This window comes from Anomaloglossus baeobatrachus, chromosome 1, assembly GCF_048569485.1.
Source record: "Anomaloglossus baeobatrachus isolate aAnoBae1 chromosome 1, aAnoBae1.hap1, whole genome shotgun sequence".
NCBI lineage: Eukaryota > Metazoa > Chordata > Amphibia > Anura > Aromobatidae > Anomaloglossus > Anomaloglossus baeobatrachus.
Genome location: NC_134353.1, coordinates 693,515,402 through 693,531,624, shown reverse-complemented (window position 1 = coordinate 693,531,624; position 16,223 = coordinate 693,515,402). Strand labels below are relative to the sequence as shown.

The 16,223-nt window shown below is 50.0% G+C and overlaps 1 protein-coding gene across 6 annotated transcripts in view; it reads left to right on the top strand.

Annotated features, from left to right (window-relative positions):
* Positions 1-16,223, top strand: part of CIT (citron rho-interacting serine/threonine kinase) — a 304,000-nt gene that overhangs the window by 129,431 nt on the left and 158,346 nt on the right. For all 6 annotated transcript variants that reach the window (XM_075320265.1, XM_075320246.1, XM_075320294.1 and 3 more), the window contains 6 exons: positions 6,742-6,882; positions 7,169-7,294; positions 7,644-7,739; positions 8,501-8,617; positions 9,151-9,260; positions 9,374-9,548. In XM_075320265.1, coding sequence (XP_075176380.1) covers positions 6,742-6,882; positions 7,169-7,294; positions 7,644-7,739; positions 8,501-8,617; positions 9,151-9,260; positions 9,374-9,548 — 765 coding nt within the window. The remainder of the gene's footprint in view (positions 1-6,741; positions 6,883-7,168; positions 7,295-7,643; positions 7,740-8,500; positions 8,618-9,150; positions 9,261-9,373; positions 9,549-16,223) is intronic.

Below are 16,223 nucleotides of genomic sequence, written 5' to 3'. Positions count from 1 at the left end.
CGCTGTACAGCACGGCAGCACTGAGGGCTGGAGCATGCTTTGCATACTCCACCCCCCTCACTGTGCACAGTGAGGCACCAGCTCCCGCACTTTCTGGGTCACGCCCACGGCTCCCTCCTCTCCTCAGGACGCCGGCAGCCATTCCTGTCAGCTCCTAGGACGCTGCAGAGGGGAGACAAACTCTGGGGGACCCAGGCAGGGATTCTGGTGGCCACACAACCGCTTTAAGCGGGCGGTAAGCAGCACCTGAGGTGCTGGCCCCACTTGTGCAGAAGTGTGATTATAGTTTATATGTTTACAGGCTATACTTTACACTGTATGGTGCACAGTTGATTTCTGGCTATATACCCTGTTGTGTTGCTCAAAGGAGACAACATTATGGTGCCCACAAGAAGCAGGGGTGCCAAAACACAGGCTTACTATGCTGCCTGCGCCGCATGTACAACCTCGCTACCGGCAGGTTCCACTGACCCTCATTGTATGCACTGTTCGGCCCCTGTGGCACTTACTCAGCCGGAGCCTCTGCTAAGGGTGGCCCAGGGGGAACAACCAGCTAACACTGTCCAGGTGACAGGGACGGAGTTTGCAGTTTTTACTGACAGACTTTCTGAGACTATGGCTAAAATACTAGAAGCTTTGCAGTCCAGACCGGTATCTCAGACCATGGGCACTGTGGAATCACTGCCCCCTAGTCCCCCTCAGTTGGAACAACAATGTCTCCCCGGAGTGTCTCATAGATCCCAGGGTGAGGTCTCTGACACGGACCGCAGTCCCAGACCGCCTAAGCGAGCTCGCTTGGAAATCCCCTCGACCTCATCACATTGTTCAGGGTCTCAGAGAGATGACTCTCTGTATGATGAAGCGGAGGTAGCTTATCAGGATTCTGATCCTGAGGCCGCTCTCAACCTTGATACTCCTGATGGGGACGCCATAGTGAATGATCTTATTGCGTCCATAAATAAGATGTTGGATATTTCTCCCTCAGCTCCTCCGGCAGAGGAGTCAGCTTCTCAGCAGGAGAAGTTCCGTTTCAGGTTCCCCAAGCGTACAGCGAGTATGTTTCTGGATCACTCCGACTTCAGAGACGCAGTCCAGAAACACCGAGTTTGTCCAGATAAGCGTTTTTCCAAGCGCCTTAAGGATACACGTTATCCCTTCCCCCCTGACGTGGTCAAGGGCTGGACTCAGTGTCCCAAGGTGGATCCTCCAATCTCCAGACTGGCGGCTAGATCCATAGTTGCAGTTGAAGATGGGGCTTCACTCAAGGATGCCACTGCCAGACAGATGGAGCTCTGGTTGAAATCCATCTATGAGGCTATCGGCGCGTCTTTCGCTCCAGCATTCGCAGCAGTATGGGCACTCCAAGCTATCTCAGCGGGTCAAGCCCAAATTGACGCACTCACACGTACGTCTGCGCCGCAAGTGGCTTCCATAACCTCTCAAACGTCGGCATTGCGTCCTACGCTATTAATGCTATCCTGGACTCTGCGAGCCGTACGGCGGTTGCAGCCGACAATTCGGTGGCATTACGCAGGGCCTTGTGGCTACGGGAATGGAAGGCAGATTCGATTGCCAAAAAGTGCTTAATCGGTTTGCCATTTTCTGGCGACCGTTTGTTTGGTGAGAGATTGGATGAAATCATAAAACAATCCAAGGGAAAGGAAACTTCCTTACCCCAGGCCAAACCAAAATTACCCCAACAGAGGAGGGGACAGTCGAGGTTTCGGTCCTTTCAGGGTACGGGCAGAGCCCAATTCTCCTCGTCCAAAAGGCCTCAGAAGGATCAGAGGAACTCCGATTCATGGCGGTCTAAGTCACGCCCTAAAAAGACCGCCGGAGGTGCCGCTACCAAGGCGGCTTCCTCATGACTTTCGGCCTCCTCACACCGCATCCTTGGTCGGTGGCAGGCTATCCCGCTTTTGCGACACCTGGCTGCCACAGGTAAAAGACCGATGGGTGAGAGACATTCTGTCTCACGGTTACAGGATAGAGTTCAGCTCTCGTCCTCCGACTCGATTCTTCAGAACATCTCCGCCCCCCGAAAGAGCCGATGCTCTTCTGCAGGCGTTGGACACTCTGAAGGTAGAAGGAGTGGTGATCCCTGTTCCTCTTCAGCAACAGGGTCACGGTTTTTACTCCAACCTGTTTGTGGTTCCAAAGAAGGACGGGTCTTTCCGTCCTGTCCTGGACCTAAAACTGCTCAACAAACACGTAAAGACCAGGCGGTTCCGGATGGAATCCCTCCGCTCCGTCATCGCCTCAATGTCCCAAGGAGATTTCCTTGCATCGATCGATATCAAAGATGCTTATCTTCACGTTCCGATTGCTCCAGAGCATCAGCGCTTCCTGCGCTTCGCCATAGGAGACGAACATCTCCAGTTCGTGGCACTGCCGTTCGGCCTGGCGACAGCCCCCCGGGTTTTCACCAAGGTCATGGCTACAGTAGTCGCGGTCCTCCACTGCCAGGGTCACTCGGTGATCCCTTACTTAGACGATCTGCTGGTCAAGGCTCCCTCCCAAGAGGCATGCCAGCACAGCCTCGACACTACTCTGGAGACTCTCCAGAGTTTCGGGTGGATCATCAATTTTCCAAAGTCAAATCTGACACCGGCCCAATCGCTGACATATCTTGGCATGGAGTTTCATACCCTCTCAGCGATAGTGAAGCTTCCGCTGAACAAGCAGCGTTCACTACAGACGGGGGTGCAATCTCTCCTTCAAGGTCAGTCACACCCCTTGAGGCGCCTCATGCACTTCCTGGGGAAGATGGTGGCAGCAATGGAGGCAGTCCCTTTCGCGCAGTTTCACCTGCGTCCTCTTCAATGGGACATCCTACGCAAATGGGACAGGAAACCGACGTCCCTCGACAGGAACGTCTGCCTCTCTCAGGCAACCAAAGCTTCCCTTCGGTGGTGGCTTCTTCCCACTTCTTTATCGAAGGGGAAATCCTTCCTACCCCCATCCTGGGCGGTGGTCACGACGGACGCGAGTCTGTCAGGGTGGGGAGCAGTTTTTCTCCACCACAGGGCTCAGGGTACGTGGACTCAGCAAGAGTCCTCGCTTCAGATCAATGTTCTGAAGATCAGGGCAGTGTATCTGGCCCTAAAAGCGTTCCAGCAGTGGCTGGAAGGCAAGCAGATCCGAATTCAGTCGGACAACTCCCTTATGTGTTTCCTCCGCTGGCACTGTTGCCCAGAGTGTTACGCAAGATCAGGGCCGACTGCCGCCGCGTCATCCTCGTCGCTCCAGACTGGCCGAGGAGGTCGTGGTACCCGGATCTGTGGCATCTCACGGTCGGCCAACCGTGGGCACTACCAGACCGACCAGACTTGCTGTCTCAAGGGCCGTTTTTCCATCTGAAATTCTGCGGCCCTCAACCTGACTGTGTGGCCATTGAGTCCTGGATCCTAGCGTCTTCAGGATTATCTCAAGAGGTCATTGCCACTATGAGACAGGCTAGGAAACCAACGTCCGCCAAGATCTACCACAGGACGTGGAAAATTTTCCTGTCGTGGTGCTCTGCTCAGGGTTTTTCTCCCTGGCCATTTGCCTTGCCCACTTTTCTGTCCTTCCTTCAATCTGGACTGGAAAAGGGTTTGTCGCTCGGCTCCCTTTAGGGACAAGTCTCAGCGCTCTCTGTGTTTTTCCAGAAGCGCCTAGCCAGACTTCCACAGGTACGCACGTTCCTGCAGGGGGTTTGTCACATCGTCTCTCCTTACAAGCGTCCGTTAGAACCCTGGGATCTGAACAGGGTGCTGATGGTTCTTCAGAAACCACCATTCGAGCCAATGAGAGATATTTCTCTCTCACGCCTTTCGCAGAAAGTGGTTTTCCTAGTAGCAGTCACTTCACTTCGGAGAGTGTCTGAGCTAGCAGCGTTGTCGTGCAAAGCCCCTTTCCTGGTGTTTCACCAGGACAAGGTGGTTCTGCGTCCGGTTCCGGAATTTCTCCCTAAGGTGGTATCCCCCTTTCATCTCAATCAGGATATCTCCTTACCCTCTTTTTGTCCTCATCCAGTTCACCAATGTGAAAAGGATTTGCACTTGTTAGATCTGGTGAGAGCACTCAGACTCTACATTTCTCATACGGCGCCCCTGCGCCGCTCGGATGCACTCTTTGTCCTTGTCGCTGGCCAGCGTAAAGGGTCACAGGCTTCCAAATCAACCCTGGCTCGGTGGATCAAGGAACCAATTCTCGAAGCTTACCGTTCTGCTGGGCTTCCGGTTCCCTCAGGGCTGAAGGCCCATTCTACCAGAGCCGTGGGTGCATCCTGGGCTTTGAGGCACCAGGCTACGGCTCAGCAGGTGTGTCAGGCGGCTACCTGGTCGAGCCTGCACACTTTCACGAAACACTATCAGGTGCATACCTATGCTTCGGCAGATGCCAGCCTAGGTAGACGAGTCCTTCAGGCGGCGGTTGCCCACCTGTAGGAAGGGGCCGTTTTACGGCTCTATTACGAGGTATTATTTTACCCACCCAGGGACTGCTTTTGGACGTCCCATTTGTCTGGGTCTCCCAATGGAGCGACAAAGAAGAAGGGAATTTTGTTTACTTACCGTAAATTCCTTTTCTTCTAGCTCCAATTGGGAGACCCAGCACCCGCCCCTGTTTTTTTGTGTACACATGTTGTTCATGTTGAATGGTTTCAGTTCTCCGATATTCCTTCGGATTGAATTTACTTTAAACCAGTTTATAATTTTTTCCTCCTTCTTGCTTTTGCACCAAAACTGAGGAGCCCGTGGGAGCACGGGGGGTGTATAGGCAGAAGGGGAGGGGCTTTACACTTTTAGTGTAATACTTTGTGCGGCCTCCGGAGGCATAGCTATACACCCAATTGTCTGGGTCTCCCAATTGGAGCTAGAAGAAAAGGAATTTACGGTAAGTAAACAAAATTCCCTTCATTTAGTTCCTGAAGCATACCCAGTGATGTAACAAAACCCCTTATTTTGATCAAAGTGATTTTCATTTTAAGGTGGTTACCTAAAGAGAAATGAAAATAGTGTTTATGTATCGGCTCACCACTTCAGAAGTCCAGAAAGGCCCAGCGGGTTCCAGTAAGCAGGTGTAAGGAAACCTGTGGCTGGGGTCCACATGGAGTAATGAGGAAAAAAGAAGGTGACGAACCAGCATCATATAAAATTCAGAGTTTCTTCTTTATTTCATTATTTAAAATCAGGGGAAAAAAGTGATCAAGAACACTGTGTTCCAAACGCGTCTTGTGAGTTACGTTTTTATTGGAGGTGGTGTATCCCTCTTTTTTCCCCTGATTTTAAATGATGAAATAAAAAAGAAACTCTGAATTTTATATGATGCTGGTTCTTCACCTTCTTTTTCCTCATTACTCCATGTGGACACCGGCCTCAGGTTACCTAAGGAGTCTCTCAAGGATTTATTAAAAACTCATTGAGTCTCCAATGACCAGTTTGGATGGCACTTTTAGTTTTAAAGTGACTGGTGTGCTACTGAACCACGCTATTGGATCGTATAGTATCTAAGATCTAATCTCTTAATGGAATTTGGTCACTAGCAGAGACATGGAGAATGACAATTTTTCCCTTAGTGAAAGCCTGATCATGAAATCCGAAAATCAGAGAGTTGGAGATTAAAGTCTTCCATATGAGGAGAATTGTAGTGTTTGAGGTTTCATATTATCTCAAGAACCTAACGGAGGAGTTCCCTCTAAGGCTATGTGCCCATGGGAGCTTGCACCTGCGGATATATCCGCAGGTAATTGCAGGTTTCCCGCGCTGCTCGCCGGAATCCGCAGCTATTTTTAGCTGCTGGATTCCAGCAAAATATCTGCGGTAAACCTGCGGACATTCCGGCGGATTACCTGTGGAAGTCCCGGCCTCTATCTCCATAGTGGAGCGCCGGGATTTCCGCAGGTAAATCCGCAGGAATAATTGACATGCAGTTATGTGCGGCTGCGGGACATCCGCAGCATATTCCGCAGTCCCACATTTCACAGCATGGACACAGACACTCCCCATGTCCCATAGGATAACATGGGGAGTGTCTGTACTTGCTGAAACCTCCGGATTTATCTGGAAAATCCAGTTAAATACTTAGGTTTTCCGCGGCAAAATCCGCAGGAGCAATCTCTTGTGGGCACATAGCCTAACAGTGTAAGACGCTTTACTACAGTGCACCATCACAGCAGTCTTTTTTTTTTTTTTTAATTCTCATAGTGACGTTTGAGAGTTTCTCCATCTTAAAGCCATATCCTGTACAAGAATCTATGGTGTCTGATGAAGACCCAAATATAGGGGTTGAAACATTATAATTTTTCTGGACTGCCTGTGAAAAAAATTCCATATTTGGAGTGCCAAGTTCTTCTTTTTTATTGATGGGTTTGAATCCTTATTGAGCACCCATTTTTTCAACTGTGCCATAAACTGCAGAAACAGCATTTGAGTGGAATTTGGGGCCTAAATATCACCAAGATTTAGAGGACAGGTGCAAAGTGAAGCTTCCAAAATAATGTAGCGGCCTTCAGGAGGTGGTAACATTTTTAATGAATGCCAGGTACAGAAATTATTTCTATCTGAAAATATATACAGTACATTTGACATGTATAGTAAGGAGAAAAATGTTAGTTGATCTTTGTATTGACGTCCAATCACTATGTCTTCTTTCCCAACAGCAAGGTTACAGATCTCATTGCACACAGTGGTTTTGCTCCTATTCGAAGCCATGAAACGTTGTGTAGTTTGTTTCAGTCAATATTTTCTGTGTCCCCAGGCAGTAAAGGCCAGTTCTGAAGCTACTGAACTACTCCAAAACATCCGTCAGGCTAAAGAACGAGCAGAGAAAGATCTGGAGAAGCTTAAAAATCGCGAGGATTCAAATGACGGAATAAAGAAAAAATTGCTTGAGGCTGAGGTGGGTCCTTTGTCCATTGATTTGTTTTACTTTCTCTTTCCCAAAGTCCTTTTTTTTTTTTTTTTTTTTTTTTTTAATATAGAGATTGGTGTCCGGATCCTCAGAATGTCATAAAATTTAAAGGCTCATATTACATATGCTATTGGTATTGGAAGTGATTATTTGGTTGGTAGACCTCATTTATTTTTCCTTATTTCTCTGTAGGATGTCGAGCATTTTTAGGGACCACATTTGTCCTTGTGTGCAGGATCTGCTTCACAACCTGTAATTGTGTTTTCGATTTTAGGAGAAACGTCATTCCTTGGAAAACCAGGTTAGGAGACTGGAGAATGTGGAGCGCAGAGAAAACAAGTTAAAGGAAGACATTCAGACCAAATCTCAACAAATTCAACAGATGGCTGATAAAATAATGGTATAGTCAGAGCCTTAAGGTGGCCATGCACATTATCTATAATTGATCAAAACAGATGATTTTGTCCAGTGTTCACTGGGTGAAATTTACCAAAAAAGAACATTTTTACCAACTGGTGATACACTGGCATTTCTGTTTAATATTTCTGTTTAATAGTCACTTGGATGTGAAAGTTCTTTTATGGAAAGAACCTTCTTGATACATCGTCACCATGTGTCATTGAACCTAGTATGTTGACCAGTTGCTTAACTATTAACCTACTTCAATCTAATGTGTGTGGCCAGCTTTAGAGTATGAACTCTTTTTACTTTGTACTGGTTGAACCGTTTGTGTATGTATTCTTCCCTAGGAACTTGAAGAAAAATACAGAGAGGCCCAAATGGGAGCCCAACATTTGGATGTTCATCTGAAGCAAAACGAACAAGTCTATGAGGATAAAGTCAGAGTAAATAAATCTTTCTATCAATAACTTTTAGTTATGTCTTAAAAGCTAAAAAGAATAAATGCATAAGATAAACTCCCGTCCCTAAAACCTGCAAGAAATAATAAACACAATGACAACTGATAAACCAACCTACCGTTTCTTTGCAGCTGTCAATATTAAACCTTACTTCTACTGTTCTTGTTTTGAACTAAGCCTTAAAGGGAATCTGTCACCAGGTTTTTGCTACCTAATCTGAGAGCAGTATAATGTAGAGACAGAGACCCTGATTCCAGTGATGTCACTTATTGGGCAGCTTAGTGTAGTTTTGATAACAAACTGTTTTATTATTAGGAAATTATTGATAGAGGGCTAGTAAACCTGCTGCCAGAAAGTCTAGCATATTCATAAGCTCTATATAACCCCACCAACACCACTGATTGGCAGCTTTCTGCCTATGCATAGTGTACACAGAGATTAGCCAATCAGTGGTATAGGCAGGATTATACAGAGCTCAGTATTCAGAGAACTGTTAGATCTGCAGAAGAGAAAACAGTGATTCTAGCAAAATGACCGCAAGCAGCTCAGTAAGTGACACATCACTGGAATCAGGGTCTCAGTCTCTACATTATGCTGCACTTAGATGGGGGAGCAAAAAACTGGTGAAAGGTTCCCTTTAAACATCTTACTATCCATTCATTTGTACTTATATGCCTTTGACACATTTATTTAGTTGTCTATGTATTGTTAACTAGTGGTTTGTTTTTTCTTTTTAACGTTTATAGAGTCTTGAAGCACAAATTAAGAAGGATTTGGAGGAAAATGAATCTCTTGAGCAGTTGCGTGTCAAAAATGAGGAAGAAATGTGTGAGAAGAGCAGAATCCTAAGTGAACAGAAAGCAGTATGTGCTACAGAAATGTTTTTATGCTTATTATGTAAAAATATTAAACATTTGATAAATTAAATGTGAAAAAAAGAGACTAGTACCAATTAGGTTATGTTCACACAGTCGTAGATGCTGGTGCAGCTGCTTAGTTTTCCCAGGTGAAGCCTGGTCCAAAAAAATGTTGTTTTCCTGATGTGGCTTTGCCGCGGTTCTTGTGGTGCTTCGCAGCAGGCGTCACTTACTTTATACTGTTAAGTATAGAGAGACGCAGCTTCCCAGCGTAAACCGCCCATAGAATAAAGTCATTTCCTTTAACCATTTCAGGGTTTCCGAACCCTGCAGTGGTTAAAAGAATTGAGATAAGATTGAACATGTGTGTTGTTTTTACATTGTTGTGTTTTATGTTCGTTTTATGGAGCACTTTTTGCTGCTTGCGGAATCCGCCTGTAAAGGGTGCCATGTGTACAAAAGCCTTTAAAATGGGCTTTATCCGAAAAACCATTCAGCTAATGTTAAATGGGTAATTTATGATTCCTTACATCTTCCAGATGATCAATGCTTTGGAGTCAAAGATCAAGTCTTTAGAACAAAGATTAGCAGAACTGTCCGAAGCTAATAAACTAGCAGCAAATAGCAGCTTATTCACTCAGAGAAATATGTGAGTATCTGATGTACCAGGCTCGTGTTTGGCTGAGCCAAAAGCACATGCTGGTTCAATACCGGAAATGGTTTGTCGTGTTTTCCAAATTTGGTCTTTATTTGTGCTTTTAGGAAAGCCCAGGAGGAGATGATATCCGAACTAAGGCAGCAAAAATTTTACCTAGAGACTCAGGCTGGAAAAATCGAGGCCCAGAACCAGAAGCTTGAAGAACAATTAGAGCGGATTAATAACCAGGACCACACTGATAAGAACCGACTCCTGGAACTAGAGACAAGATTACGAGAAGTAAGGAAAATATTACGGAATTCATATCTTGTGGTCAACTGTAAATCTGAGTTTAATGATTTTAAAAAGTTGTCACTAGCTTTCTAACAGATGTTTCTTTGTCGCTCCATTGGGAGACCCAGACAATTGGGTGTATAGCTTCTGCCTCCGGAGGCCACACAAAGTATTACACTTTAAAAAGTGTAACCCCTCCCCTCTGCCTATACACCCTCCCGTGCATCACGGGCTCCTCAGTTTTATGCTTTGTGTGGAAGGAGGCACACATCCACTCATACATTCTCATATTAGTTATATCGGTTGGAAGAAAAGTGGGCCCCCACGGGGCCCCCGGCATGTTCCCTTCTCACCCCACTACGTCGGCGGTGCTGTTAAGGTTGAGGTACCCATTGCGGGTACAAAGGCCGGAGCCTCATGCCGTTTTCCTTCACCATCCCTTAGCGGCTCTGGGAGAAGTGGGATCCTGACCGGTCATCCATTTACATGGGACCGTGCTCCCTCCGCAGCCCCTGTGGGAATCTGCCGGACAGGAGTCTATTCATCCTCAGGGACCGGGCCCTGCATCGCTAAGGTACTCTGTGTCCCCATGGGGGCTGTGCATGGAGCGCCTTCTTCCCGGACGCTGCAGCAGCTGCTGATTTGTGAAGACCGGCGGACTTCCGCGCCGACCGCGCCTGCTTGTCGGCCGCGGTCTTAAATTTAGTCCCCGGCTTCATTGCGGCCTAGTAGCAAAACTCCCGCCCCCGGGCCTGCCTGTCAGGGGTAAGGGCAGGACTGCCGACCTGACGTCGGATGTGAGGGCCGGAGCATCCTGTATGTTTCCTCCCCCCTCACTGATCACTGTGGGGACCCCAGATTCCCGCACTTTTCTAGCGCCGCCCACGGCTCCACTCCTCCCCAGAGAGCTCCGGCAGCCATTTTTTTGGCATTCTGCCGGTGGAGGATTACCAGGAAAGAGCTCTGCAACTCTGGGAGGCCTAAGGAAGGGAATCTGGAGGACACACACTCCGCTTTTTAGCGGTCGGTAAGCCACACCGGTCACCCGGTGCTGGTCCCCTTAGGGTGCCGGAATAGTTACGTATTATATATATATATATACTTCTGTTCGGTCGGGCTATATACCCTTTCCCATATACCCTCAGTTATCACTCTCCTAGGAGACAACAGCATGTCGTCCACAAGGAGCAAGGGTGCTAAGGCACAGGGTTTTTTTGCGACCTGTACCTCTTGTGCGGCTATGTTACCTGCGGGTTCCACCTACCCTCACTGTGAGCAATGCTCGACCCCTGTTTTGCTTGCTCAGCCGGAGCCTCGGTCACTAGTGGGCCCCTCGGCTCAGGTAGACCCCCCTGCTCCCCCTGTCCAGGCGGCAGGGACAGAGTTTGCCGTTTTTGCTGAGAAACTCTCTGAGTCACTTTCACAATCCATGGCTCAGTCTATGGACAAATGGTCTGCCAAGCTGCTAGAAGCTTTGCAGTCCAGACCGGTCCTTACACAGGCCCCGGGCCCTGTTGGATCGTCGCCTCCAGGCCCCTCTCGGTCCGCGCCGCAGCGCGCTCCCAGGGGGGGCCCTAGGTCTCACGTGGAGGACTCCTGCCCGGACCACACTCCCAGACCGGCTAAGCGGGCTCGCTGGGAATCTTCCCCGACTTCTTCACGCTGCTCGGGGTCCCAGCTTGAGGACTCTCTGGAGGACGAGGCGGATGTCGCAGCTCAGGGCTCTGACCCTGACGTTGCTCTCAATCTTGATACACCTGAAGGGGACGCCTTAGTAAATGACCTTATGTCGTCCATCAACCAGGTGTTAGATCTATCTCCCCCGCCTCCACCTGTAGAGGAGTCGACTTCTCAGCAGGAGAAACACCAGTTTTGGTTCCCTAAACGTACACGGAGTGCGTTTTTCGATCACTCTAACTTCAGAGATGCTGTCCAGAAGCCCAGAGCGGTTCCGGACAAGCGCTTTACTAAGCGCCTTACTGACACACGTTACCCCTTCCCCTCTGACGTAGTTAAGGGTTGGGCTCAATGTCCCAAGGTGGATCCTCCAGTCTCTAGATTGGCGGCTAGATCTGTGGTATCGGTTGCAGATGGCTCATCGCTAAAAGATGCCACTGACAGGCAGATAGAGCTCCTGGTGAAATCCATCTATGAAGCCACGGGCGCGTCTTTTGCCCCGGCTTTTGCAGCCGTGTGGGCACTCCAAGCTATCTCAGCTTGTCTGGCTGAGATTAATGCGGTCACACGTAATTCTGCTCCGCAGGTTGCGTCTTTGACTTCTCAGGCGTCAGCTTTTTCTTCCTACGCCATGAACGCAGTCCTAGACTCTGCTATCCGTACAGCGGTGGCATTCGCTAATTCTGTGGCAGTCCGCAGGGCCATGTGGCTGCGCGAATGGAAGGCAGACTCGGCTTCCAAGAGATTTTTAACCGGTTTGCCGTTTTCTGGCGACCGATTGTTTGGCGAACGTTTGGATGAGATTATTAAGGAATCCAAGGGAAAGGACTCATCCTTACCCCAATCCAAACCTAAGAGACCTCAGCAACGGAAAATACAATCGAGGTTTCGGTCCTTTCGTCCCTCCGCCAAGCCCCAATCCTCTTCGTCCAGCAGGCCGGAGAAAGGCCAGAGGAACTCCTATGCGTGGCGGGCTAAGTCACGCCCCCAAAAAGCCGCCGGAGGCAATGCCTCCAAGGCGGCCTCTTCATGACTCTCGGCATCCCCGAACCGCATCCTCGGTCGGTGGCAGGCTCTCCCGCTTTTGCGACGCCTGGTGGCCACATGTTCAAGATCGATGGGTGAGAGACATTCTGTCTCACGGTTACAGGATAGAGTTCAGATCTCGTCCTCCGACTCGTTTCTTCAGAACCTCTCCGCCCCCCGATCGGGCCGACGCACTTTTTCAGGCGGTGGACGCTCTGAAGACAGGAGGAGTTGTGATCCCTGTTCCCCCTCAGGAACATGGTCGCGGCTTTTACTCCAACTTGTTCGTGGTGCCAAAGAAGGACGGTTCATTCCGTCCCGTTCTGGACCTCAAACTACTCAACAGACATGTGAGCACCAGACGGTTTCGGATGTAATCTCTCCGCTCGGTCATCGCATCGATGTCACAAGGAGACTTCCTACCATCGATCGACATCAAGGATGCTTATCTCCATGTGCCGATCGCACCCGAACATCAACGCTTCTTGCGTTTCGCCATCGGGGACGAACACCTTCAGTTCGTGGCATTGCCTTTCGGCCTAGCGACAGCCCCACGGGTGTTCACCAAGGTCATGGCATCCGTTGTGGCGGTCCTACACTCTCAGGACCACTCGGTGATTCCCTACTTAGACGATCTCCTAGTCAGGGCACCTTCTCAGGTGGCGTGTCAAAACAGCCTTACCGTAGCTCTGGCGACTCTCCAGCAGTTCGGGTGGATCATCAACTTCCCAAAATCCAAGTTGACACCGACCCAATCACTGACTTACCTCGGGATGGAGTTTCATACACAGTCAGCGGTAGTCAAGCTACCGCTGGACAAACGGCTTTCTCTGCAGGCAGGGGTGCAATCACTTCTTCTGGGTCAGTCACCCCTTAAGGCGCCTCATGCACTTCCTGGGGAAGATGGTGGCAGCGATGGAGGCAGTGCCCTTCGCGCAATTCCATCTGCGGCCACTCCAGTGGGACATTCTCCGCAAATGGGACAGGAGGTCGACTTCCCTCGACAGGAACGTCTCGCTTTCTTCGGCGCTCCATTGGGAGACCCAGACGATTGGGTGTATAGCTACTGCCTCCGGAGGCCACACAAAGCATTACACTAAAAAGTGTAAGGCCCCTCCCCTTCTGGCTATACACCCCCAGTGGGATCACTGGCTCACCAGTTTTCTGCTTTGTGCGAAGGAGGTCAGACATCCACGCATAGCTCCACTGTTTAGTCAGCAATAGCTGCTGACTATATCGGATGGAAGAAAAGAGGGCCCATATAGGGCCCCCAGCATGCTCCCTTCTCACCCCGCTGGTGGTTTGTAAGGTTGAGGTACCTATTGCTGGTACGGCGGCTGGAGCCCACATGCTGTTTTCCTTCCCAATCCCCCTGAGGGGCTCTGAGGAAGTGGGATCTTACCGGCCCCAAAGCCCTGAGGCCGGGCTCCATCCACAGACCCATTGAACCTGCTGGATACGGAGCTGGGTACCGTTCAGGGACATGGCCCTGCACCATTCAGGTACTCTGTGTCCCCGTACACACAGGCACAGCACACTCCAGACTTGCTGGGTGTGCTAGTGCGCCGGGGACAGTAAAGGGTTACAGTCACTGCAGCCTAGCTGAGTGACTTTATGTATGGGGAACTACCGCGCCGGACGCTCCGGGAGCGGCGGCGCGGCTGGGACTTGTAGTGCGCCGGGGACTTAGCGCCGACCGCGCTTTTACGGCGGCGGCGCTTATAAATCCAGTCCCCGGCTTTTGCGGCCTAGCTCCGCTTCGTTCCCGCCCCCACCCTGTCAATCAGGGTAGGGGAGAGACGCTGTACAATCAGCAGCGCCGAGGGCTGGAGCCTTATTTACATGCTCCAGCCCTCTCACTGGACACTGTGGGACGCCGGTTTCCCGCTCTGACTTGGGGGCACGCCCACGGCCCGCCTCTACCCACACGAGCTGGAGAAGGACGCCGGCAGCCATTCCTGCAGTCCGAGCTGAGAGATCGGACTCTGGGCAACCAGGCACAGGACTAGGGCGACCACACACCCGCTTATAGGCGGGCGGTAAGCGGCACCTGAAGTGCTGAACCCACTAAATACCGCAGTTGTCCATTTGTGTTTTATGCTTACACTGCATAGGTCGCTATTTTTGGCTATATGCCCTCTTAGATGGCGACACATCAGCAGCAGGAAAGCAAGGGTGCTAAGGCACAGGCTTTCCATGCTGCTTGTATTGCATGTACTGAAATGTTCATGTGTATTTATGCTTGTATGCTATACACTGCACTGTACGGTCGCTAGTCTGGGCTATTTTCGCCTAGAATGACTAGACTACAGCAGCAGAAAAGCAAGGGTGCTGAGGCACAGGTTTTTTCTATGCTGCTTGTATTGCAGGGGTTGCAGTGTTCATTTGTACTTATGCTTGTATGTTATACATTGCACTGTATGGTCGCTATTCTGGGCTATATTCCCCTAGATGGCTAGTCTACAGCAGCAGAAAAGCAGGGGTGCCAAGGCACAGGCTTTCTATGCTGCTTGTATTGCATGTGCTGCAGTGTTCATTTGTACTTTATGCTTGTATGCTATACATTGCACTGTACGGTCGCCATTCTTGGCTCTATATCCTAGATGGCTAGCCGGCAGCAGCATATAAGCAACACAGGCTTTCGATGCTGTTTTTACTGCATGTGATACTGTTCCACGGCACTGAACCCCATTGTGTGCAATGCTCCCCTGTAGCACTTGGTCAGCCGGGGTCTCTACTAGACGTGGCCAAAGGAACCACCTGTCAACCCTGTCCAAGGACAGGGATGGAGTTGCAATGGGATAGAGACTTGCAGTCCGGACAGGCCATGGGCAATCTGGATCATTGCTCCCTGGCCACCCTCATTTGGAATAAAATCGGTGCTCCGGGGGGGTCCCAGGAGGCTCTCTGTATGATGAGGCAGACGTAGCTCATCAGGACTTTGATCCTGACACCGCTCTCAATCCGGATACACCGGATGGTGACGCCATAAGGAATGATCCTATAGCGTCCATCAATGGAATGTTGGATCTTTCTCCCTCAGCTCCCCCAGCGGAGGAGTCAGCTTCACAGCAGGAGAAGTCCCATTTCAGTAGCTCAAACGTATATTGAGTATTTTTCTGGCCACGCTGACTTCAGAGAAGCAGTCCAGGAACACCACGCTTACCAGATAAGCGTTTTCTCCAAACGTATTAAGGATACACGTTATCCTTTTCCCCCTGACGTGGTCAAGCGCGGGACCCAGGGTCCAAGGGTGGATTCTCCAATCTCCAGGCTTGCGGCTAGAGCATAGTTGCAGTGGAGATGGGACTTCACTTAAAGATGCCAGACAGATGGACTCTGGTTGAAATCTGTCTATGAGGCTATCGGCGTGTCGGTTGCTCCGGCATTTACAGCCGTATGGGAACCCTAAGCTTTTCAGCTGTTCTTGCACAGCTGGTCTTGAGCATATGTACATTTGTGCCGCAGGGGCGTCCGTAACCTCGCAATGTCTGCATTGCGACTTACCCTAATGATGCTGTCCTGGAAGGACAGTCGAGGTTTCGGTCCTTCCCAAGCTCGGGCAGGTCCCAATTGTCCTCGTCCAAAAGAGCTGAAAAGCCTCAGAGGGGCTCAGCTTCCGGGGGCTCAATCACGCCCAAGGAAGGCAGCCGGAGGAACCGCTACCAAGGCGGTCTCCTCATGACTCTCAGCTCTCTCATCTCTCCGCATCCGCGGTTGATGGCAGACTCGCTCGCCTTGGCGACATTTAGCTGCCACAGGTCACAGACCGGTGGGTGAGGGACATTGTGCCCACGTGCACAGGACAGAGTTCTGTTCTCGTCCTCCGACTCGATTCTTCAGAACGTCCCCACCTCCCCACCGAGCCGATGCTCTTCTGCAGGCAGAAGGAGTGGTAATCCCTGTTCCTCTTCAGGAACAAGACACGGTTTTCCTCCAATCTGGTTGTGGTGCCAAAAAAGGACGGGTCTTTCCGTT